This window comes from Spodoptera frugiperda, chromosome 14 (assembly GCF_023101765.2).
Source record: "Spodoptera frugiperda isolate SF20-4 chromosome 14, AGI-APGP_CSIRO_Sfru_2.0, whole genome shotgun sequence".
Taxonomy (NCBI): Eukaryota; Metazoa; Arthropoda; class Insecta; order Lepidoptera; family Noctuidae; genus Spodoptera; species Spodoptera frugiperda.
The window spans coordinates 6,816,832-6,843,074 of record NC_064225.1 but is presented as its reverse complement, the minus strand read 5'-3'; the positions used below and the strand labels follow the sequence as shown (position 1 = coordinate 6,843,074).

General features: G+C 37.3%; 1 protein-coding gene across 14 annotated transcripts in view; it reads right to left on the bottom strand.

Annotated features, from left to right (window-relative positions):
• Positions 1–546: 546 nt before the first annotated feature.
• The window catches only part of LOC118279249 (rho guanine nucleotide exchange factor 2), a 59,238-nt gene continuing 33,541 nt past the window's right edge, over positions 547–26,243 (bottom strand). For 8 of the 14 annotated variants that reach the window (XM_050698335.1, XM_050698338.1, XM_050698345.1 and 5 more), the window contains 23 exons: positions 25,087–25,143; positions 23,246–23,305; positions 22,671–22,811; positions 22,266–22,362; positions 21,073–21,286; positions 20,493–20,611; positions 19,965–20,099; positions 19,199–19,353; positions 18,112–18,244; positions 17,419–17,576; positions 15,315–15,436; positions 14,098–14,124; positions 11,475–11,597; positions 10,927–11,033; positions 10,359–10,515; positions 9,476–9,653; positions 8,744–8,913; positions 7,625–7,732; positions 6,944–7,039; positions 6,046–6,176; positions 5,334–5,429; positions 3,041–3,135; positions 547–2,679 (listed from right to left, as the gene is read on the bottom strand). In XM_050698335.1, the coding sequence (XP_050554292.1) occupies positions 2,565–2,679; positions 3,041–3,135; positions 5,334–5,429; positions 6,046–6,176; positions 6,944–7,039; positions 7,625–7,732; positions 8,744–8,913; positions 9,476–9,653; positions 10,359–10,515; positions 10,927–11,033; positions 11,475–11,597; positions 14,098–14,124; positions 15,315–15,436; positions 17,419–17,576; positions 18,112–18,244; positions 19,199–19,353; positions 19,965–20,099; positions 20,493–20,611; positions 21,073–21,286; positions 22,266–22,362; positions 22,671–22,811; positions 23,246–23,305; positions 25,087–25,143 (2,794 nt within the window). In that variant the 3' untranslated portion in view covers positions 547–2,564. The remainder of the gene's footprint in view (positions 2,680–3,040; positions 3,136–5,333; positions 5,430–6,045; positions 6,177–6,943; positions 7,040–7,624; positions 7,733–8,743; positions 8,914–9,475; positions 9,654–10,358; positions 10,516–10,926; positions 11,034–11,474; positions 11,598–14,097; positions 14,125–15,314; positions 15,437–17,418; positions 17,577–18,111; positions 18,245–19,198; positions 19,354–19,964; positions 20,100–20,492; positions 20,612–21,072; positions 21,287–22,265; positions 22,363–22,670; positions 22,812–23,245; positions 23,306–25,086; positions 25,144–26,243) is intronic. The other 6 variants (XM_050698337.1, XM_050698340.1, XM_050698341.1 and 3 more) reach the window with 6 other exon arrangements.

Sequence of the window (26,243 nt, the reverse complement as noted above, 5' to 3'; positions counted from 1 at the left end):
TCAGCACACTTATATCATATCATAAAGAATTTCAACGTTCATTAGATTATACCTGTCTCTATCACACTACTTGAGATAAAAAGAGACAGAATGGCTTTTCAGTATATGTTTAGTTAGTAACTTCGACCCCGACTCCATCCACGATCTTCAAACAATTTGTGCAATACCGAACGAGTCAATACTTCACAAACAATAAGAATGACAACTAGTAACAAGTTATTCAAAAAGTAGTCAAAATGTTCCATAACAAACAATTTTATTTATTTATTTAATATTTTTCAAACAATTCTCTAGAACATTGAGAATATTCACTATTATTAAATAATAGTAATTACGATTTTTCTTTAAGTTGTTTTGTGTTGTTATATTAGTAAATATTCTCAATATATATAATTTATATACATATATCAATGTATAATTCAACAACAAGACTTTTTTCTTTTTTCCAAAACATCTAATATAACAATTTCTATTATTTACCTATAGACCGCTAAGTGTAGACATCTTTTCTACAGTTAAAATCTTAAAATATATTCCCTTTTATTAAATAATCGGTATCAATTCATCTTCTCGATACTTAATCGATTAAGTGATGTAGAATTTACAATTGTTTAAATACATAATAACAAGATGTTATAATAGAAACGTCTCGATTAAGTAACGATTGCCGATTAATCGATTAACCGTAGATAAGTAATAGGGAAATCGATTTAATTTATATTTATCGCCCACCTCTTTGTTTTGTTGGTTATAATATACATTTCGTTAATACATATAAATGGCGAGTTTTTAGTTCCCGCCAATTATTATATTTCTCAGATCTTGGTTTTAACAATGACACAGAAGTTTATTATTGAAATACGTTTTGTAACGCATAGTCTGTATTCGGATTATTTAGTACTATATCTAGAAGTACCACTTTTAGTCGATTCGCCATAAATCGACTAATATATTCGACTAAAATCGTCATTTCTTTACTATAAGATTAAATCTAAATATTTTTTGCACCTCACTCGACCTTCCTATTAAAAATAGTGAATAATTTAAAAAAGGAACAGTGTAAATAGTTGCCTTAGTGCGAAGCTGCTGATAAAATACTTTTACAGTAAAATAGACTTAGTTTGAGTTAAAATAGAGATCATTTTAGTTAAAATGGAATGTCTGAAAAATTGTTTTAAGCTCTCATTATATTGTTTGTACTTTATATTGAATAAATTTTATTATTTTCGTGTAATAATAAAAAGTGCGCGTAAAATTTTTGAAAATACTGATTTTACAACTGTATAGGAATATCGATAAAGTTTTATTCAGAGCAATGAGTTTAAAATTTACGTTAAAATAATATTCGTTTAAATAGGACATAGAATAATCATGATTTCTTTACAAAATCGTAGCTCTTGGGTTAGTATTTAGACTAGAGATGTACTGACTAAAACTTTGAAATTAGTCGATTCTTATTAATCGGTATAAACTGGAACGATTTAAATGACTTATCGTTCTCTGAAGCCAGCACATCACTAATGTTAAGTAGGTATATTAAAAAATAAGAAATACTGACTGATATCCTTTTCAGTTAGTCAGCAATAGCCTGATTTTATAAAGTAGAATTAAATATTACGACTGCATTTAAAATGAAGGAACATACAAATTGTTTCATCAAAACTTAAATTAGGGTTGAAAATGCAAGTTACTGTTATTTAAAATAGAGTCTATTATTGAATGACTATAAACTTGAGTTAGTTTTGCTCTTTTAGTATATTAAGCTGCAATATAGGACGTAATATAATCATTATGTTACTTCAGAAAACAATATGGTTTAAATAAAATGTAAGTAAACTTAACTCTAAAAGCTGCAAAATAATGTTAGTGGAAGTTAGGGGAAGACTCCAAAGATGACTATATATCGAATTTCGCCATAATCGGGTAAAGTCCTTACTCGTACTACAGAAGTCAATAATCAATCTTAATTCAAAATCTTTGGATCGATCTTCATTTTTGACAGAAACTACGTCAACGTCACGCCTTTTATCCCCGAAGGGGTAGGCAGAGGTGCACATTACGGCAACAGACAGAAACTCTATAGAACTAAAGTCAAAAATCCATCTTAAAAATTTTGGATTGAGATCGGTTAGTGAAATTGGCAGTTAGACGTCTGTTATTTCATTATGTATTGTCATTTAGTTTTTGTTTTACTTTACACCTTATTGTAATGAGATAAGAATCATAGTTAACAGTTCTATATTAATGGCGTTTAAATATCAAACTTTGATATTGATCATAGGTTCATCATAACGGTGTGATTTTTGCCTTAACACGAAGCGCTAAAGAAACTTAAGGGCCAAGAATATTCACTGGTATTTTCGCAAATTTCGATAGTTTAATATTAGACTAAAATGCCTTTAAGCGTCCTCAGCGCCATCTATCAAGCGCAAAAATTCGAAAATCATTCACAAAGTCTTCCCCTAAATTAAAGTAAAAAGTACCAGGGCATCAGAAGTTGGCGGAAGGTCTTATGAGAGGCGACAGTCTCAGGAGCGCGTATGTGGCGCGTCGGGTGGTGGGTGTCAGAAGAAGATCACCTCCTCTTCGGAAGCCGCTGCGGGGGGGGAGGCAGTCGACGCTCCCGTGTCGGGGGATCGGACGCGGAACTTGTCCGGCAATTTGGGGTATGTGTTTGTTCTGTGGGCGATTAAAAAAATACTTTTTAGGTGAATTTGAGATACATAGAAATAATTATAAAAACGAAAAATCATTCGGTATTTCATATCGATTCTCAACATCGAAATTAGTCATACATAAAAACACACATCTAATGTTTAAACGAATCGCTTACTTACGTAATCATAATATTTAGATCTCTAAAGGGATAGGCAGAGATGTACAATTGTACATTTACAATGTACTTTTCACCAGTTAACAGTTATGTTTTAAGTCCCATGATGGTGAAATCTCCGAGTCTCAAGGTGTTTACCACCTTGAGATCTCTACATATTTCATCGATTAGTTTTGACAAATATCAAAAAGTTGGGGTCACATTTACCTGGTGGCTTTGTTATTGATCTGTTGCTGCGAGGGTAGCGGTGCGGGCGAGCTGCCGGTGCGCGTGTGGTGGATCACTAGGCCCTGGCTCTGGTGCTGCAATACATACGTCATCCATACTGATATTTTAAACGGGACAATATTTTTTTTTTTATAAATACGACAGTGCTATCCTTAAGAACGAACTGTACCTTTAATACGAGTTTGCTATACGTTTAATGAAAGGCGCTTTGATTGGCCGGCTCGAATGAACCAATCAATCAGAGCGCCGAACGCGCTCTTGTTTCGATTTCGTTATATAGAACTTCTCTATGTCCCGTTAAACTTTGATATTATATTTTTACTAATAATCTTCAGTAACTACGCATGTTAGGCAAACACCTCTCATACATGGAGAAGAATACATTTCATCGCCACTATCGCCAGAGATATAGCGATTTCAAACTTTATTATTTGAGATTGTAGGTTTAGGTTTCGTATATCAATGATGTCTAAATAATCTTAAAAATTACAATCCTGCAACTTATCATGTAAAACATCCATTGCTTTGATATATCCGTCAAAACAAGACTGTATACAAAGTAAAATATATCGATAAAAAATATCGAAAGCATGCATGCTCTAACATCAAAAGCGGAACAGACGAAATGGTTGTAAACACATCGAGTACTGAAGAAATAGTCTGTGGAAGCAAACTGCGCGTGTAACAATATACAGACAGACAGACAATCCTTAGTATTACAAGCTGGGTGGTAGCTTATAAGTAGAAAAATTGTGGGTTTATTATTATCATTTGAATTTTGTTTATTGCATAAGGTGCTTAAATCCAATTTAATTAAAATAATAATACAAGGACATCCCTAAGTTCTTAACTTAGCTTGTGCGTAGACATATTTATTAGGCTTAGTAGTCAAATCTTTTATCCATTGAAAATATATAATTATTAAATTATGACCTTTATCCGATCTCCCTTAACTCAAAAAAAAAAAAGTTGTCCCTTCAATGTCACACATCTTACGATGCGATACGACAGTAGGCTGCGTGACGTCGCCGCGTCTACACACGCTGCTCATGATGAAAATCCCTCTGTGACTCGAAACTAGTCTTAGCTTTTGTCTATTAATTTACGCGTATTTTTTAGTTAATTTTGTATGTCTCACGATAGTTGTTATAAAAAGATTTTTGAACACAAAAAAAAAATCTTACATAATATACATTTTATAAATTTGTATACAATGCAAATCCACTTATATTCTTGACTTCTCAAATATGGAGAGAAAAATCTTCTTCTTAAATACAATTTCTTACACTTATCAATCAAGGAATTTACAAAACAATTAAAAGTATCGAGGATTGAACAAATCGAGGTGTGTCTAACTAAGCGTCGGTCTACATCAAACTAACACATACACTCATACAAGTACAACAGTATATAATGTATCTACTGGAGTTATTTGTTATTTACTTACAGTAAGACATAAATTCGCGCTAAAATACGTTCGGATACTCGACATCCTGCAACATTTACCAACCATTTTATCTGTTTCGCTGCTAACTTCACTACCAATCGAAATAATAATAATGATAATTATTAATGAAATAATGATAATTATTGTGAAAGCGAGACGAAAATACATGATGTCGATTCTACATGAGTAAACATTTTTTATAGTTCTACTAAATTATTCAGTACACTATGCTAACAGTTAGTAGATATTTTCAAATAGTTTAGATAAATAACACAATGACAAGTTTCTAGAACAGAAAATAAGATTTCATCAATATTTTAAGCACATACCTACTTCTTTTCTTAGAAATCTACGTTTCAAAATAAGTTAACAATTCTATATGTAATGGGAGTTAGTGTTGTGTTTGATGATTACAATATAGTAAATAAAGGATTGATTATGAGTAATATTTTTCATACAAAAAATCTATGTATGAATTTGAACTGTCTCATTGTCTCTGTCGCTTATTCATATCAATTGTTTTCATGAAAGACGATGACGACGACGCATCATTCATATTTGTAAACCACTTTATGCAGAATAGTTTCACTAAAACTGCTACGAACTTAGCTACCACCATTTCAAATACTTTTATCCTTTTATGTATAGGCAATTCTAATCTTAATAACTTATTTGGACTATGAAAAAGCTGAGACTTCCCGGACTTGATAACAATTATATTCCTAACCTCTAAGAAATTTATTGTCTAACTACTTGTCTAATTTATTTGAATGTCAGAGACTTTATAACTACTGGGCTACCAATGTACACTAGCACGGTACTGACCTCGCTGGGCGACTCGTGCAGGCGATGGTACCCGGGCGGGGGTTGCTGGCTCTTGCCGCTCGCCAGCTTCAGCGGCAGCTGCTGTTTTACCATTTGCTGGAACACAAATTAAAATTAAATTTCTATATATTGTTTTAAGTAGTTTTAGATCTCAAGCAAAATGAAAGTATATTTCTATAATAACTATCGTGAGACCTACTAAATTAATTAAAAATCATGGTTGACTCACGTACAAAAATTGGGAAAAGCTCTACTAGTTTCGAGTCAGAGGGACTGTTCATCATGAGCAGAGTGCGCAGAAGCCGCGTAGAGAAACTATATAGTAATGCTTTTCTCCATGAATCTACGAAAGTAAACTGTGATTTTTAGTTAAAATGAAAATATAGGTAAAAGTCATCAGATTAACCAGTTATGTTGTAATGGTAGACCAACCCGTCATAAAAACGGACAATCTAAGGTACAAATACCAACTATCCCCTTCTTCAATAGGTTTTCAACCTTATACCTTTAACAATAGAACACTAAGTGCTAACTAAGCAATATAGCAGTGTTTTGTGTCTCGTAATACTTACTAGTACAGAACATTGAATTACCTCCACAATTTATATTTCACAATTTATACCTTATACGGTATAAGGTTGCTTAAGGTATAAGGTTGTTAACAGAATTTCACCCTTATCGCTTTATCAATAGAATACAAAATCCAACGCACCGATATAGCGGAGGCGTGTACAGTGGCGCGCGTCTCGTTCTGCGCGGACAGTAGCTGCGGCGGGGGCAGCACGCCCACGCGGGCGCTGCACGCCGACACTGACGATTCAGAGCCCGTCGAGCCGCGGTTATCTGGGGAATGGAACATAAATATCATGAGTTACTTATTACATAGGCGTTGCCAGGTTTTAGTTTCGGGGAGTTACTTATTACATAGGCGTAGCCAGGTTTTAGTTTCGGGAGGGGTTCAAGAAAGTCGACCCATGAAATGTGTGACCAAAAAAAAAAGGTAAGAGACCATTGCCAAACAGCTACTATGCTAACTAGAAAAATAACGCTCTGTAATGTCTAGGTACGCATTTGGGGGGGGGATGGTTGAACCCCTGGCTACACCTATGACTTATTATAATCGTTTTCTTCTTATCTTTTAAACGTTGCCCCACTCTATGATTTTCTCCTGTGTCGTGGGTGCGTTTACAAACATACAAGTTCACATACACATGACACCCAGACCCGAAACAACAGTTTATGGATCACACAAAGAGTTGTTCTGTGCGGGAATCGAACCCGCTACACGTTGCGCGGCAGTCGGTTGCCCAGCGACCGCGCCAACCATGCAGTCATTAACCTGAACTCAACTATGGTGCTACACCAACAGGTCTTTTCTCACACGGAAAGGGATAGAGCATTAGTCACCACGTTTGATCAATTTGAATAAGTGGTTACAAACTTATCTTTAGAATTTGTAAGCTCAAATTACTTTAAGATGTTTTGCTTTACCATTTATCAGTGGTTTCTAAATAATCTAGCCACCCTCTTGTATGAGAAGCGGGCATCTTAAACCTCCAGACCATCACGTTATATTATGAGTGTTGTAAAATGTAACTAAAGTAACTTACTTCGCCACTTGGGTTCTTTCCGCCGCGTAGTGTCACTGACGCTAGAGTCCGGCGACAGAGTGCCCACACTCGCTATCTCCTCTTGGGATCCACCGGCTGCAGAAATAATATAAATTGTCAATACAATATTATAATACACACATACAATTATAGCACTAAATACAATAAATTTCAGAAGCCTTTTTTTAAGGGGGGAAAATCATCCATTCTTCTCCTTTTTCTAAGGAGGACTTACAACATAAATTGTGAAATGTGGGTGTACATTGGCATTATGTGCCATAATGTGCACCTCTGCCTACCCCTTCGGGGATTAAAGGTGTGACATTATAAAAAAATAAAATCATCCAATGACTTCTCCCGCCTTGGGCGAGGCGAGAGGGAGTGTCAGAGTCTTACTGACTAAAAATCAACCCGTTCCTACTCCTGATTTTCGAGCCGGAGCCCCGGTAAACCTGCAAGGTAGTCTGCAGCTCCGGATCAGCAATTTCAAAAGTCTACTAGATTAATTTGAAGAGAATAATAATAAGCTAATTGTCAGCCATTGTGCTGCGGTACTAGTCCGTGTGATCGCTGAATTATGGACACACGGACACAATGCCTCACCTGTACAAAGCAGCCGTTTATCTAATCAAAGATATGAGAAACGTTATTGACTTATGAGAAGTATACGAGTATAGTTACCATGTTGCTGCAACCGCTCGAGTCGCCTGAAGAGCCTCTCCCTCTGTTGTTCTACGTCCTTCTGTTGCTCGGCCAACTCTTGTCGCGCGGCTTGTAGCTGTTGGCGTTCTGTAACGTAATGCGTAACGTTTTTAATTGCGTATCAAATTATTTTATTATATAGTGTAGAATAATCTGACGGAAAGCCAATCACGCCGCCCGTGGACGATCGCAACAACAGTGCGTTGTCGGCATATTGAGGGACAGGGATTTGAAGATTGGGGGTTTGGAGATTGAAAATGGGGGGATTATAAGTTTTTAAACTGACACGGTCACTAACACTATTATTAGAACTTGAGACGGGATATTTACCATGTTTCGGCATTGTTGCAAGCGCCATTATCACGGATGAAATATCGGAAACTCATCGCCATAAATAAAGATGGTAAATATCCCGTCTCAAGTTCTAATAATGGGGAGATTAGGTGTCCGATAACCTATTTTCTTTTATTTTTTAAAAAACGTTGCCCCACACTAGGATTTTCTCGTGTGTCGTGGGTGCGTTTACAAACATACAAGTTCACATGCACATGACACCCAGACCCGAAACAACAATTTGTGGATCACACAAAGAGTTGCTCCGTGCGGGAATCGAACCCGCTACCCGTTGCGCGGCAGCCAGTTGCCCAGCCACCGTACCAACCGTGCAGTCAAATATTGAGACAGGGATTTAAGGATTGAGGATTTGGGGATTGGAAATGTGGGGGATTAGATCTCCAGTCCCCTTACTCACGCGGCAAAACATAAAACAAGCGTTGTTTCGCGTCGTAGTAGGTTACCTGGACATTCGCAACACCAGTGCGTTGTCGGTCATATTGAGACAGGGATTTGAGGATTGGGGGATTGGAAATGAGGGGGATTAAATCTCCAGTCCCCTTACTCGCACGGCAAAACATAAAACAGTTGTTTCACGTCGTAGTAGGTTACCTGGACATTCGCAACACCAGTGCGTTGTCGGTCATATTGAGACAGGGTTTTGGGGATTGGGGATTGGAAATGGGGGGATTAGATCTCCGGTCCCCTTACTCACACATCAAAACGTAATACAAGCGTCATTCCACGTCGTAGCTAGTACGTTACCTGCAGCAAGCGCGGCGTGGTCGGCGGCGCGCTGCGCGTCGAAGGCGGCGCGGTCGCGCGTGAGGCGCGCCTGCGCGTGGCGCAGCTCCTCCAGCTGCGCGTCCGACCAGTCGGGCGTGCGCGACCCGCCGCCGCCCTGCCAGCGCCACGCGCTCACTTGCGCTTCTAGGCTGCAAGTGTCGAGAAAACGTATGTAAGAAAATATTGTTGTTGTAAGTAAATGTCGCTTTGCACATGTTGCTTATGATCATGGGCTAACATGGCTTGAATCTAACGGCGTTATGAAAACGTAATATCGATTTATAAGTCTAAAAATTGGAATACTGTTATGGGCATAATTCTCCAACAAGCCTTACCATTATGTAACTAAAAACTACCATTAGTCACACAATGCAGCTTATTACTATGAATCCTTGTCTTAACTTGAAACTAGTAGAATTATGTCGAGAAATAGATTTTATTTTCTTCCAGAAACAAATACTTCCGAAGATATTTTATCGATTTCAAATATCGCGTGACGTTACTTTTAGGTACATTTTATACACATTAGTGACATATTTGCTTCCGCTGCTAAACTTTGATTCTTTTTATCTAAGTAATGTTATCTTATATGACAATAAAAAAAATACGTGTCTAATATTTTTTTTTAATACCTAATGGACGGACTATATATATTTTTTTTAAGTTTCATGCCCCAACATTATCCCTATTGTAATATAACCAGCAAGTGACCTGTGTATGGTAGTGAGTTGCTGCCAGACGATGCAGGTGAGCGTGTAGATGGCGTGCTGCAGCTTGAGCGCGGCGTCCCCGCTGAGGGGGGGCGGCCCCCCCTCGCCCGCCTTGTCCGCCTCCGCCTCGCCGCCCTCCGTCGGCGTGTCCGTCGACATACGGAGCGTTACGTTTGACACTGGAATTTAAATTATCGTATTAACTTCCATTGTTGTCTGATTTATAAGAGAAGCAGGTATAATTTATTTTGTTTCATCAGCAACTCGTGACTGGTCGTTACAATGGGCTTCCTCTGAATGAAAAAATGAGGGGCATGAGAATTAAGCAATATACATATAAGGTGTTCTAAAATTATCTGCCACGGCTTAAATGGAAGGTTGAGTTGTATTTGAAGATTATTACAATAGTGAAGCAATATCGTAGCCCGGAACAGTTAATTATTTAAATTTAAGAAAATAAAGAAGTTGTGGTGACAGTTGACAGAAGTCGCACATAGACGATCAACTGTATCGCACATATTATTATGAAGTTTCCATGCGAATAAACATGGATAGAAAATCCCAACGAACTACAGGTGGGCAGAAAGCCCGCCACGATCACCTCGCCTGGTCGGAGGATCCTCCTTTTATTAGGGAACTTTACACTATTGTTCAAAAGTAGCCAACGTACATTGACTGCACGGTTGGTGCGGTGGCTGGGCAACCAGCTGCCACGCAAGGTATAGCGGGTTCGATTCCCGCACGGAGCAATTCTTTGTGTGATCCACAAATTGTTGTTTCGGGTCTGGGTGTCATGTGTATGTGAACTTGTATGTTTGTAAACGCACCCACGACACAGGAGAAAATGCTAGTGTGGGGCAACGTTTCTTTTTAAAAAAAAATACCTCTATGCTTGTTAGCATCGAATCCAGCGAAGGTGTCAGCCCGCCTGGGCAGCGCGGGGCTCTCGTACGCGACCGAGTGGCGCTCCCCGGCCGAGCTAGTGCTGCGGCCGAGCGCTCCGCCACTCTGCCACGGAGCACTACTCGCTTCTAAGGCGTCCTGAAATTGTAGAAACATACATTTTATTAATTGAAATTCAATTATACAACATAAGGGCTTTTGAAACTTCAAAATCGCTTATATTAAAATGTAGTATTATTTATTTTTTTATGGTATAAGCCGGTAAATAAACTGACTTCGCCACCCATGGTCACTCCAGGCACCAGAGGCGTTACAAGTGCCTTGCCGTTTAGAGGTTAGGCATTTAAGGGTTGTTAGGGAATCGGTGATCGGGAAGGGGGTAAATGGGCCTGGTAAATGTATGAAGAATTGGTTACACGTTATGCCATCTATTGGTTACACGTTATGCCATATTAAACAATTCTTTTTACAATGAATTTGCGACTGTCAGAGCTTTCATTATTAATTAAATTAATCGATCGAAAAATGTACGAAACAACAATTACATACCATAACAACTTTGCAGACGTCCTGCCACAGCGCGTACTTGTCAGCAGAGGGCGCTGCTAGACGCACGTAGTCTGGGAACACTAGTCCGGGGAAGGCTGTGCTGCTACCTGTACACATTGGAAGATACGTTGCAGATTGGGTATCTATTGTTTGGCCTGTAGGCGCGTTTAGAAACAGACAGGCAGATACATGAACAATAACCATAAATATGGTAAAGCAAAGGAATGCTTACTTTGACTTGCTATAAAACTAGAGATTCAATAAAAAGTTTAGACTGATTGCCGAAAAATAACATAAAAGCAAAAAGAACAATGCTAAGAGCCAAATGGAAAAACAATAGCTTTTGCATAATCGACCATTGTCGACTGAGAAAATAAAAAATCGATTTATGGACGAAAATCTGAACATTTTCGAATTTGCTATCAAACTCAATGGACTAGTTCTAGCCTTTTATTCAGTATACATGAATTCACACAATGCACAACTCACACAAACAAAACAAAAAAAAAGAAAAGAAAAAATACTAAAGACTGGACACCGATACTGACGCAACTGACCTGTGTGCGGCAGCGTGAGCCACGTCTCGTCCGTGATGCCCACCATCTTCATCTGTAGAGCCATCTTCTCTTCCAGTAACGTCGCATGCTCCCTGTCCTTAGCCCTTAGTGCCTCTGTGGTGACAAAAGCGGTAATGTATTGTGATTTTTTTTGTATGCGCCGGTCGTACTAGGGTGTAACCGTTCCGGTTCTTAACCAGTGAACATTTCATTGTATTGAAAATTGGGAGTGAGATAGGATTCATGTTACTTGTTTTACGAAATTACGCGGTTAAAGACCGCCGCGGTTCTGGCATATTGCGGTCCGGGCCTTAAAGACGGGTTTTCCGGACAATTATAGAGCGTTTATACTTGATTGAGAACGTTGGGAGCGAGATAGAATGAAATTTCTTATTTTACAAAATTACGCGGTTAAAAACTGCCGCGGTTCTGGCATATTGCGGTCGGGGATTAAGGGTTGGTTTCTCGCGTACAATTTTGGAGCATTTATACTTGATCGAGAACGTGGGGAACGTGTATATAGTATCTAATAGAGTTAGAAGTGAATGGATTATTTTATTATAATAAGTTTTGATTTTATTTCGTTTTCATGTGTTCTGTAAGTCGATACAATAGAGTCTAAAATAACTAGTTTAAAATTGTGTGTTATACACAGATTTGTTTGAGTTATACACACATATAAAAGAAAAACATATCATTAATACACAGGAAGGAGATCCACAAGACAATATTAAGAGTTATCATTGTAAAACTTGGCTTGAATTTGAGCTAAAGAACAATCACGGGTGTTCCATTCACTTATTACTCTTTTAGATCAGAATGTATCAATAAAGGCACGCGTCCACAGACCCGCATCGTACGCACCACACGCATCGCACGCCACGCAATTTAGTTTGTCTTGTATAGAAAGTCATACAACTGCGTCCACTGATCCGCATCGTACGGACCGCATCATCGGCAATGCCTTCATGCGATGCGTACCGATGACGTTATACGGTATGCGTACGATGCGGGCCTGTGGACGCTTACTTTTAATAAACCCAATTACAGGTATAAATTATCTAACAATTATTAGAACATTTGATTTTAATATACAAGTACATATTTATACATCTGCAACACAAACGAATGGATAGTGCGCAAAGGGTATACAAACTAACAAATAATCTTTTTAAAATATAATCACATTGAATAAATCAAAAACATTGATAGTCAATCTACAAAATTAATCCACACAGTTTAATGTAAATAAATTGTTTTAAAGTGCGTCAGTCGAAAGGCTGTCCTGATTGGTAGCGTTTGGGAAATAAAGCCAATTTTAGCAGTTATTCTGTTCAAATTTTAGTATCGTTGTTATTTTTTCCATATATTTTTGTTACTTATATCATATTTTTCAGTTTGCTTTTTGTTACCAGAGGTTACCAGTGGCTTAATTCTTCCATCCCTTTTTTTTGAGGGGGAAAATCATCCAATGATGAATCTCCCACCTTGGGTGAGGCGAGAGGGAGAGTAATAAAAACAATCCCGTTCCTTTTCCTGATTTGAGGTGGAGTACCGATGACGTAAACCCCGCAAAAGGCCGGCAACACAATTGAAACTTCTCTGGTGTCACGGGTGTCCATAGCGGTACCGATTACTTACAATCAGGTGACTCGTCTGGTCCTTTGCTGCCATATCCCACAAAAATGTCAATTGGTGTAGCGGTTAAATTGACATAGAAGAAAATTGTAATATATTTTTTTCATTTAGGGTATTCATGGTTGGTACCGATTGCTTACAATCAGGTAGGGTCACCTGATTGTGGTCCTTTGCTGCCATATCCCACAAAAATGTCAATTGGTGTAGCGGTTAAATTGACATAGAAGAAAATCGTTACGTTTTCTTTTTTTAATTTGCTTAGGGATATGCTTTTTTAACCATTAACAGGTTTTTGTTTCACGTTTCATACAGAGACGAACTGCCTTCAGTGTTGATAATTCACTAAAATGTCTCAATGAAATTTTGTTTGCTACCATAAAAAGTTCCACAACAAACGACATTTTGCCGATATTTTTTTTTAATTTTCTAGGCTTAATGGCACGCATCGAACGTATGCAACAGGAATAGAGGACATATAACATTTTAATGGCACCGCTCCAACCCAGCGACAAACAAAAAAAGCTGTAAGCGTGCCGTCCGCTCGTTGTCAGCACGCTTACAGCCTTTTTGTATTATATTGTTTTGAAAACAAAAATAAAAATGCCGTGTCGTATCCGTCTGGTCCTTTGCTGTCATATCTCACAAAAAATTACAATAAAATAGACATAGAAGAAAATGTTATGTATTTGTTTGAAAAAGACATGGCTCTAGTTTGATTAAATAAAATTTAGCTTGGCTTGTCTATTTATTTGGGTCCCTAATAAGACGATGACCATAATAAGACGTCATTCTCATTCTACAATCATGATTTGTTTAATTAATTTCTATATTTTATTACTTAATTTTTTATTATAGGTGAGTCTTTACCGAGTTTTTAGACAAGATGTCGCCTGTGTAGAACTGTAGGACAGCCTTTGTATGACCGTAACGTAACATGCCGCCATGCAACAAGCATTATTACTTAGTATTGTATCACCTTCTATTTGCCACCATGGAGTCTCATCTGTTCGATAACAAAATGTTATATTCATTGTTTGTTGTTCTTTTATTGGTTTTGCTAATCGTACTAGCGGCATATTGGTAAACTTTATTGTAAAGGTTGGGATTCAATTTAACTAGTTTGAAATTTTTATTTTATGTTTAATGAGTGTCTTTATGACTGAAAGTGAATTTAAAATCTTTTGAACGGTTTTTGAAATTAGTTATATAGTGAGAGTTATATATAGTTATACAGTCTATGAAAAACAAGATCGATTTAAGAGATTTTAGGTTAAGATCTGTTATATAGATGGCTCATAGAAAAGAAAAGATCATACCTATGAATTGGATATTTCGTATCATTATGATTTTGATTTTTAATGAAGTATTGCAATGTTACACCTATTATCCCCGAAGAGGTAGCTAGAGGCGCACACGGCATGTAATGCCACTGTACAATGTACACCCAGTTTTTACTATTTTTGTTATAAGTCTAATGTAATTGGTGGAGAATGAAGTATTGTTATTCCAAAACATGTTTTTTTTTTTAGTTTAAGTGTACTTAGATTCAAAAGCAATTAAAATTGGTATTTGTTTAGTCTCTTATGCCGCTAGAACGATTTAGCGTTAAACGTAACTCATTCAAAGCAGTCCACTTTCTTTGAATAAATTACTGAAGTAAAATTTGTAGCAATCTAAACCTAATAATTTTGAATGCATAATATTAGTGCCAATCAATATAACAACTAGAAACTTCGGTCGAAATGAGATTGTTTAACATAAACATGATATTTTTAAATATTAGTACCAGTTACCTTAGTTTGAGCTTGAAAGAAATAGAAACGAGAGCGCATTCGGCATTCTAATTGGTTGGTTCACTGGAGCCGGCCAATCAGAGTACCGAACGCGCGTTTCGTTTCGATTACTTTAAACGTAAAGCAAACTCATACTAAGGTTACAGACAGTTTGTATCTCTTTCTATCCCATATATTATGACAAAGACATCACATAGTTAGGTTAAACTTTCCTTCGACCAAAGTTACACGCTATAAAACAATCGTTCATTCATTTATGCCAAATAACGTCTTTATTTCTTTAGCATTAAGATTGAAATTCGCATGAAATATACTCAAATTACTCATGAACGAACGGTCGTAAGTATTCAAAGCGTTCAGTCAAAAATGAGCCGTATATTCATATTACTAAGGTACATACCAGTGATCAGTCTTATATTCTCATGCCTGGCGTCCAGTTGCCGCTGCCTTTCCTCGGCAGAGGGCGCCGTCGCTCCTACTTCTGATTCCTCTACCTCTTCCGGACAACTCTGTACTACCGCCCTGGTGGAAAATAATGGATTATGAACCGTATTTGTATAAGTTTAAAGATTATTTTTGTAAATTTTTAAGTACCTCTAATCATTAAATCCTAACCGAAAAGGCCATAATGCTTCTAATTACCTTGTAGCATATATCAATGGGCAGCTCCGACTGTTTTTTTACTATTATTATTAACCCCCGACGCAAAACCCGGGGTTATAAGTTTGTGTCTGTCTGTCTCTGTATGTCTGTCTAGCCCTCTGTGGCATCTAACTCCCGAACGGATGCAATTTCAATAGTTTTTTTCGTATGAAAACTTATCCGAGTGCTTTTAGACATGTTTGATGCGTTGAGCCGTATTAAAGTTATGGGCGGTCTGATTAGCCGAAGGTCCAAATTACTTCTGATGGGGTCTCAAATTAAACCGCACTGAAAGTATTGAAAGATTTATGTACATATTAACACCAAAATAATAAAACAATTTTTAATAACATAAATATGAAATGTTTAATCCACGTTTTATTATAAACTTGAAATCTTGCACCAATCGAAATCTTTAGCCTACTTATAGAAACAAAAACTGTATAATAAGTCAAAAAAAGCGAACGAGCTTGACCTTAGATGTAATCTTTACTTAACAAGAATCGAAATTATAGTAGTATATGTACTATAGAAGCCTAACTTAACGCTAACCTACTGATAAAAAGTATAAAATGGGGAATTAAATTAAAAATTTAAAAAACCCCCGACATAAAAATTAAGTTCCCTTTAAAAAGTTGAAAATAATCGAAACTTACCTTAAAGTACAAACAATTACTAATAATTAAGCCGTAATACGTCTCGTTGGGGGACCGCATTCATACGGATGTACACCGCCGCCTTACTTCTAATTTCTTGTAAGTACTTAAACATCAATTTACTTTAACGTGGTCGCCTAAGTGGCCGAAATTCGACCATATACGATTTAATTTACAATACCACTTAACATACCGTCAAGGATAATTTTTAATTTCAAACTCAAACAAACTATAAAACTGATTCATATAAGACGAACCATCGCAATGTCTTCAATTTTGAGCGTCAAATACGATCAGAACTATGCATGTGTGTGTAATGTTCATTTATTGAAGTACTTTATAAGCATTATTATTGAGCGTCCTGCACTTCTACCTACACATAAACTATAAGCATACCAAATTTTATGCTCCTACGTCCTTGCAATCAGGCGTAAAAAGGTATATGAAGATTTTGCATCACGTATTAATATATAGATGTTAACACTCGCATGTGATACTTATGAACCGTAGATAAGTCTGAAATAATTACTGCGGTCCCTGCGACGTATTTTTTTTAATTATTAGTACATTCTTAGGTACGATTTTTCTTTTATTACCTTTTAAAGGGAAATTAATTTTTATGTCGGGGGTTTTTTAAATTTTTAATTTTTATTTAAGCGTGGAAAATGCCGACAAGTTTTCTTTGAGCGAGGCGAGAGGGAGTGTCAGACTCTTGCTGAATAAAAACCACCCCGTTCCTACTCGTGCTTTTCAAGCCGAAGCCCCGGTAAACCCGTTGGTAGTCCGCAGCTCCGTATCAGGCATCAACCCTACTGAGCCTTATTTGTTTGGTCTGACGGCCTTTGAGGCTAACGCACGGGTGGATCCGATTGTTTATTAGGTTTTTCTTGAATAGGCATGTTTCCTACTAATTCAATACTTTTTTCGAAACGTCAAAAACGATATTATCTATGAACTTTGTAAAATACTCTATTATGCCGTCATATGTGTTTGCGACAAATAGCAGACATATTTCTAGAAATTTAGCTAGAAAAAATAAAAATTAAGGCTTCATGGATTTATGAATGAGAGTGTGATTAGATTTTTATTGTATTGATGAGTTGTTATAATATAATTTATTTTTGGCCCAGTCATCATCCCTGGTATATTTTTGTATGGAGGCTTCTACACCATATATAAACAAAAACTAATAGTTCTCCAACATACCTGATGGCCTGTATCCAGGTCTGTATGTCCTTGGGCCGATGCACCCTTAGCTCGAACATCTCGGGCTCCGTGGGCCCGCTGCATATCAGGTACAGGCCGCGGCCTTCCGCGCCCGCCTTCTCACGGACCAGCAGCTTTACTAGGGATACTACGCCCGTCTGAGGGAAATAATAGGGAATTAATTTATGTATTCAAGTATTCAAATATTTATTGCATCCATAAATTATGGCGCCAAATTCGAATAGGTGTTAGAAAATACAGTATTTAGCCAATTAACGACTCTGTCGGGCACAGCAAAATTCCGCTAAAATTCGTAGGAGAGAGGACATGTTTTAGTAGACTGTTGTGTGTGGATAAATAGTGGGTATATTATGAGCTCTCAGTGACACTAGTCGATTACCTCGTCAAACAATATGTAAGTAAGCCGTAATAACGAAAGTATAGAAGGAAATTTAAAATAACATCAATAGCAATTATGTTCGTGACACTAAGGTAGATTCTAAAGAAAGTTTCCCTCCGTTTCATAATAAGTGGATTCTATTGTCACTAAGGCCTAATGAGCAATAGAATCATCGCTAAATTTGATAAGTCAGTTCGTTACCCAAGCTAAACTGATGATAGGAAAGAAGTTTTGGGACGGGGATTTTCGACTCTACCCACTAAACAATAAAGCATAAAATTGCATCAACTCACCTTGTTATCAGGCGTAAAGAAGGTATATTTGTTGTTGTTATCGTGTAGGAAGAATAGTACGTCGGTCAGTACTATCACCAGTAGTGTCTGCATCTTACTGCGGCCCTGCATCAATGTCGCTACGCCTTCGAACCTGGGAAAGTGAATCTTAGTGAGTTGGGTTTAAGGTGTATTTTATATTGTGGTTAGGTACATAAACAAGAGCTAATTTAATGTGGAGTAAATACTAATTCTTTAGTATTATTTTTAATGCATTTTTACTGATTGGTTCCAGACCAAAATTGAAGTGAAATTATGATATGAATATTACTAATGGATTACAAACAACTTTCCCGAAGCAACTTTATTGTATACTCATTAGTTTCGTATTTTTATCACAATAACAAAACCACAAAATATCAGAAAAACAAAATATCATTAGCACGAGCGCGTAAAGTTTCAATATACCTATTAGTCTTTCAATAACGTAGCGCGCGGGCGTTTCGCTTCTAACAGTTTATCATGCGCAAGCACGTGCGCGCGAAATTGAGTTATTCTGTTATTGTGATAAAAATGAAACTAAAGAGTATACAAAAAAAGTTTCTTAGGGAAAGTTGTTTGTAATCATGAGTACAATCACGTGTTTAAATATCGTTCACTAATTACCAGTCACCCTATATTATATAACTTAAGCACTCCTTTTTTTTGAGGGGGAAAATCATCTAATGACTTCTCCCGCCTTGGGTGAGGCGAGAGGGAGTGTCAGACTCTTACTGACTAAAAACCACCCTGCTTTTCGAGCCGGAGCCCCGGTAAACCCGCTAGGTAGTCCGCAGCTCCGGGTCAGGCATCAGCCCTACTGGGCCCTATCTAACTTAAGCATTCCTTAACGTGTTTACTTTTGCTAGGGAGTGGAACTCCTTGCCGGAGTCTGTGTTTCCTGATGGGTATAACCTGGGTGTCTTCAAGGCCCGAGTGAATAGGTTGCTTATGGACAGACGTGCTCCATCGTAGGCCGCATCATCACTTACCATCAGGCGAGATAGCGGCCAAACGTCGGCCAATTTAACATAAAAAAAAAACGTGTCTGATATGTTGGTGTACTCACTTCAGGCTCCTGTTCCCCTGCAGTATGTCGCTCTTCTTGAACTTGCGTCCCCTGAAGTTGGCGAAGGACTTGGCGTCGATGCGGTGGTATATCTCCAGTTTACGGTCCTCGCGCTCCTTCGCAGCCACCTGGTTGTCCACGTCCACTAGGATCTCCTGGAAATGATATTACAACATCAACATCATTTTGTTAATTATGTAGTTAGTTTAGAGATGTTAAACCTTATTAAAATTTTAGTTAAGTGCGAGTGCCTCGTTGGTCGGGTGGTCGCAAGTGCGAATGCCGGACAGGGGGTCTCGGGTTCGATTTCTGAGTTATCGAGCAAAGTGTTACTGGGCTTTATTTCAGTTCTTGAAAATTGTGCCTTGTATATGGCAATAGGCTAACATCCTATTACATAGGACTTTTAACACAAATGGTGAAAAGTGTGTGTACATCGTATAGCGGCATTACCAACCGTTATGTGCACCTCTGCCTACCTCTAAAGGGATAAAAATCGTGACGTTGAAAAGAAATTCAGGGAATTTCAACCTTATTACGTTTTAAATAAAGTGTGTTTTAAAATTATCATAGTAAGATGTAGCTTGTTGTATAATTATTGCAGTATACATCTTCATCATAAGACAAACACTCTTTAAGTATTGGAACATTACAATCGACTGGACTGTCTAAATATATTTTGTTTTGAATTAACAAGGTTACAAAAACCAATCAAACGTTCATTGCAATTACAACCAAATGCCACAAGAAATAAAGTATATATTACCTTGACTCCGCACAACGCTCGTTGCAGCAAGTCTCGCTCGGTGAGGTCGTCCCCTGCAGTCTTCAGGAGTGGTTCCAACAGTAGCGGGTACTTTGTTAGACGTTGGGCTACGAATAGCACGCATTCTGGGACACCCTGTATACATATAAAAAAAAAAGTTATATAATTTGATGTAGATGGGTAAACATTAAGTTTGCATTTGGTACTATCTTTTTAACCGACTTCAAAAATAGGAGGTTCTCAGTTTGACCTGTAATGTGCGAGATTATTTCGCTTTTGGCTTAACCGATTTTGATGCGGTTTGCAACATAATTTTCTTAATGGAGTTGGTAAAGAAAATTGAGGAAAGATACCTCATTCCAAGGTTTAAAAGAAATTCTGACCACAAACTTGTTCAAAGCCGGTTTGTGACTTTCAATGGTAGACTTAAGAATCTCTGTATGTGAGTTTACAGAGAGTTATCGATATCTAAAACCCACTAAGCCTTTCTCTGCAATAAAAACGCCTCCAATTCAAAGCTATCCATACCTTCTTCCTCAACAACGGGTTCTGCTGACACTTCCTGATGAACCGCGACAGTCTCGGCTCCCGCGTACAACACTCCTTGAACACTTCCACTGCGTCGCGGTGGCGGGAACAGAACTCGCCTGTAGAAGAAAGTACAATATTTATAAGTTAAGTACCTATAAGTTCATAGTATAAGTTCTTGTAAGCCTGAATCTATGTCTGTTGGAACGATCAATATTTAGCGTGCATAGTAAACTAAACTCTAAATTGTTGACAATAAGATCCATCTTTTTTATCGTCACGCTTTTTTTCTCCGAAGGGGTAGGTAGAGGTGTACATTATGACACGTAATGCCGCTATACAATGTACAGGTACTTTTCACCATTATTGTTATAAGTCCCATGTAATAGAGCCTATTGCCATATACCGGGCACAATTTCAGACTCCGTGCTACTACTGAGAAATTTTGAGAATATGAAAAAGGCAAGAATTTAACCTTTTGCTCGACCCGAGAATCGAACCCGAGACCTCTTGTCTGGCAGGCGCACTTACGACCGCTCGACCAATGCAATAAATGCGAATAATTCATAAACTAAATTACCATAAGCCGCCTTCAATTTATGATGGGCAGGCGGCGCGAACGTATCACAGAGTATGTCAGCGATGGTGGCGACGGCGGGCGCGGCGGCCTGCCGGGCGCGCAGGCGGGCCAGCAGCGCCGCGTGCAGCGCCCACAGCTCGTCCACGCGCGGGAACATGCGCGACACCTGCGCCGCCGACACGCCCGCGCCGCGGACCATGCCCTCCGCGAACATCTGCGGTCAAACGTACATTCTATAACTTTGTTATGGGATAAACCGGGGAGGGGAGACGGATAGTACATTTTATAATGACTAATTGCTTTGGAGAGGAGACGGATAGTACATTTAATTTTTATAATGACTAATTATTTTGTCATGGGATAAGCCGGTAAACGAGTAGACGGATCTCCTGATGGTAAGCAGTCAAGCCGCCCATGGACACTAGTAATACCAGAAGAGTTACATGTGACTTTAGGGGATTAGGGATTTGAGGATTGGTAATTTGGAGATAGGATGAGGCTCCGGTAAGCTCATTTACGGCGCATTCCAATACCTACCGATCGGTAGATTTGCCTACCAGAGGTAGAATTTTGACATAAGCTCCATACAAAGTGTCCAAATTCTACTGCTGGTAGGCAAATCTACCGATAGGTAGGTTATTGAATGCGCCGTAAGTCAAACTTAAATCATTTATTTCGTTTAGAACACGAAGGCAATTTTGTAAGTCAAACAAAATCACTACATAGTATAAAACAAAGTCGTTATTTTTGTCTGTTTGTCTGTATGCTTAAATCTTTAAAATTACGCAACGGATTTTGATGCGGTTTTATTTTGTAATTTGTAGAGTGATTCAAGAGGAAGGTATATGTATAATACATACATGTTGACTATATCACCAATGCACCCATGCGAAGCTGGGGCGGATGGCTAGTTGAAGATAAAATTACTGTCTGTTTGATCCCCTAGTGAAGTATACAAGAACCTCATACATGTATAGTTAACCTCATACTTGTTTCCCATGGGGGACACGAGACAATAGCACACCAATTGCTTTGGAATGTTTCACACTTAATTTCACTTCATCAACAGTCATCAGTCTTTTCATGCATGCTAGTTGGTTAAGGATACTTTTAATTTCGTCGTTCTCAAACTAAGTAACTTATTAACGAACAGATTAAATTATGTATTTTTTTATTATAAATCAATCATTTACCTTCTGCATAAGCCTGATGGTCAGGCAATGATGTTTCTCCGTCAGAATCAACTCGTAGATGTGTTCCTGTCGCTTTGTCTCTCTGTCGCCAAGTTGTCTGGAAACATAATAAAATAATATTAGCAAAACAGGATAAGGATGGAAAAGAGAAAATTATTAGATATGATGAAAAGTTTAAATTATTAGATTTAATTTGTCTTTCTAAGATATATTGATTTGAAATATCGCATGACTTCACTTCTAATGACGTATTTGCTACCACTCCTAAACTTTGATCATTATCTCCTTATTATTTAGTTTTGAAATAGAGTAGTTTTAATCAATTTAAAGCCTATTACGACATATTTAAGCCAGATTAGACCAATATTTTCACATTAAAAGAACATATTATTATTATTAGCTTACTTGGCAAGTCCCTTAGGCGCCCCGGCGGCCCAGGTATCCGGCTCGCAGGCGCCCAGTCCGAGACGTATCGCTTCGTCTCCGAGCTGCTCCGGAGTCAGGAATACTTCAGGCCATTCCGATACACCCGCGTCGTCTGATGCGCTGGGGATTGAGAAAAGGTTTTGTTAATGTTTGATGTAAAACTTCAAGATTATAATTCTATTTGTATTGGATTTTATACCTTAATCACTTTGCAATAAAGTCTGAAATCTATTTTTAGCTATCTGACAGTTACCAAATCTTTTTTTAGTACAGATTCTCGTACACAACACAATAATTCAAAAGCGGAATAACCGACACTTGCGAATCGTCACGCAATCGACACCACCCGCACCCGCAACACCAGAGGGGTTACAAGTGCGTTGCCGGTCTTTTAGGAATTTTAGGGATTGGGAATTAGGATTGGCGAGACAATTGTGCCTCCGTACCGCCTTTAGTTTTGTGTATTCTCTGGTAAGAGGATTGAGTTAAAACTAAACTAATTGGGAAACGGACCCCTTTAGTTTTATCCATTTTCTAGAAAACAATACACTTACTTGCTCTGGTCGTGTTTGTGGTCGGAGCCATCTTTGTCGTCATTGTAGATGTGGCTGGTGCTGTAAATACAAACGCAGTGTTACCACTTGTAATAAAGAGGAAAAGTTTTCTTGAAGATGGCAACACAGAACAATCATGTTTACTTGTGATTAGTGGCATAAATCAAATTTCTTACTTTTTCTCTTGGGATAAAAATTAAAGTATGTTTTTTTTTTGTTATTTTAAACGCCAATACATATTTCTTAACTAAAGGATTTGAATGTCCCTTTCATAGCTTACAATCTTACATAAATCTAGGCTGTCTATATAAAAAGTAGCCTGTATACACTCATATTTTAATATTCAAAATAAAACTGACATAATTGTTCCATATTACCATCCTATAAAAATAAAATCAAAAGGCAGACAGGGTCAAATCAACCGACGCGACAAGACATTACAGTGTGGACCTCAAATACTCTTACACAGAACAATATTAACTCCAATTTATTTAACTCTTATATTTAAAGTTCAGCAAAGCCTAAATAATAAGAAGAAGCGTAGAAACTCACAATACACGTGGCATGCAGAATTTTGAATTAAAAAAGTAAATTAAAAAGTAAAAGATATAATCAAAGATAGCTTCGTTGCTGCTTCGAAGAAATTTCTACATACTGTTTCGAGGTAAAACGTGTTCTATTGAAGAGAGATTAAAGTTTTCTTTGTAATGGCCAATTTTCTTAAAACTAAAGCATTCTGTTTGTAGTTATGTGAGTCATAGCAGACCAGTAATAAGTAAATATGTTTTAGTTTTATTAAACAAGTGAAGAAAACAAATCCATTGCACTTAATTATATCATTATTTAATTATTTTTAGTTTTATAAGTCTCTTAAAATATCAGACATGAATTGTTCAAATCATAATAATTTCAATTCCGTCTTCAAAAAAGTTTATACTACAGTACCCTTAGTACAAGTTTGCGCGTTCGGTGCTCTGATTGGCAGTCCCAATTAACCAACCATTCAGAGCGCCGACTGCGCTCTCTTTTTGATCTCGTTAAACGTAAAGCAAACTCGTACTAAGGGTACAGATTTTAGTTCATAAAGAAATGTTTATTTTGCGCCAAATTATATCCCTTTCAATAGACCACGCATTACAAGACCTCAAAACAGAAACCTGTGACCTAAAAAAAAACCAAAAAACAGAACATATCACCAGCATAACTTTGATAAATAACAATAACAAAACGTATTGAATAAGTGCTACAACAATTTCAAATAGAAGTTCTCAAACTACCGTCTTGACAGATAGATACACAAGTAAGGCATCGGTGGATGAATCGAGAATATTCTAGAAGAAACTTCGATGTGTGAATGCGCGGTGTTCTCGAAGCTAGTGAAGTTATGACCTTCGTTTTATGCTGTGCAACAATACGTCTTATGAATTGGTTGTTAAGGTGTATTTTACAATACTGTGCTTTGATGTCCTCGCTATTTATTTTATTTTATGTTTTAAGGTGGTTTAGCTTAGCTCTAGCTTTTTTGTTAACAGAATATTTAGTGTCAAGCAACAATTTACTTCTGGCTAGCGACACTACAAAGATGTTTACAAAATCTGCGTATAAGATGACGTAAATGGCGATCAAGTTTTGGATCTTGGATCAACATCGAGACCATTTTTAGGTCAGAATTATCATCACATATCTAACCGACCCTGAACACCCACGCCCTACCAGGAGTACACAACCGCACAAACAAGTGAACAGATAGACAGAGAGAACAAACAACGATGTATGTGAATGTATGTATGGATGAGAGAGATAGAAATAGGCAGCTTGTTGGCAGCATTCCTGCGACTTACTGCACGCCGAGTTTTGTTGCGACGCGACGCCACGGAGAGTAGCATCCGGACTTCTTGCTGTGTGGGTGCCGCGACAATACAACACACGTGTACATATGTGTGCGTGGCCAGTGTTGGCCAGTACCGCGAGTGGAGACTACGAGGTTGCAGTTTCAAATATCGAATTTGGAATTTTTAATCAAATCAAAATTACACAGGATGTGTACGTGTTTGTGAAAGAATAAGCTCGTTTCGTACCAAAATAAAAATAAGGGCCAATTATTGAAAACTAAAATTTGTAATAGCATGATGTTAAGTGGATTTTTAGGAGTAATAATTTAATTTAGTATGCCACCTCGACATCTCCACAAACCAATGATACTTATAAGAAAAAACATTCCGTTCACCGAAAAAATAAAAATGTAAGAACCAACGAAAACACGAAGTTCATAGCTTACAGGAAAATTAACATAGCATAGAAGTAGCTGACAGACGTCGAAGTTATATACAGAGATTAAATAAATAGCTAGAGAACGAAGCAAAATATAATATCGATAGAACGCACAGATTATGAACTATACAGAGAACTAACTTCAGTCGGTACTAAGAGTAGTTCAGCAAAAGTGAAACCTTGTTTGGAAAACAACCCGACTAAACGCTGCTGACTACATGCACTCTAATTTTCTTTTTAATTTCGGATCATAATTTGTTATTAAATTTAAAAAAAATAAGTGCTTATTATGTTATAAGGTACTATGGTGTTATTATTTTTTTTTTTAGTTAAAATGCAATGTCTATTCGTATTAAGAACATGCTTATTTATGAAACTTTACGTTTTTTTTCTAAATTATTGTGTGAGTTATCTGTACAGTATATAATCTGTGGTGTAAATAATAATAATATAATATTAAAAAAAAATTAATAGTATAATAAATAACACCTTGTGTATCTCTTATATTATATGACACTGAGTTATAACGAACCTATATGTTCTCCTGTATTGCTATTCGAATCGTAAAGGTGTAAAGAATCGAGTACTTTCGATAGATGGTTTAGAAGCACTACTTACGTAAGTGATGTAATCGAGTAAATTTTATATCGATTTAAATCGATACTTTTTAATCGATATCAATAAAATTTTAAAGTTATTATTAACTTTTTAATTATGATAATTACTC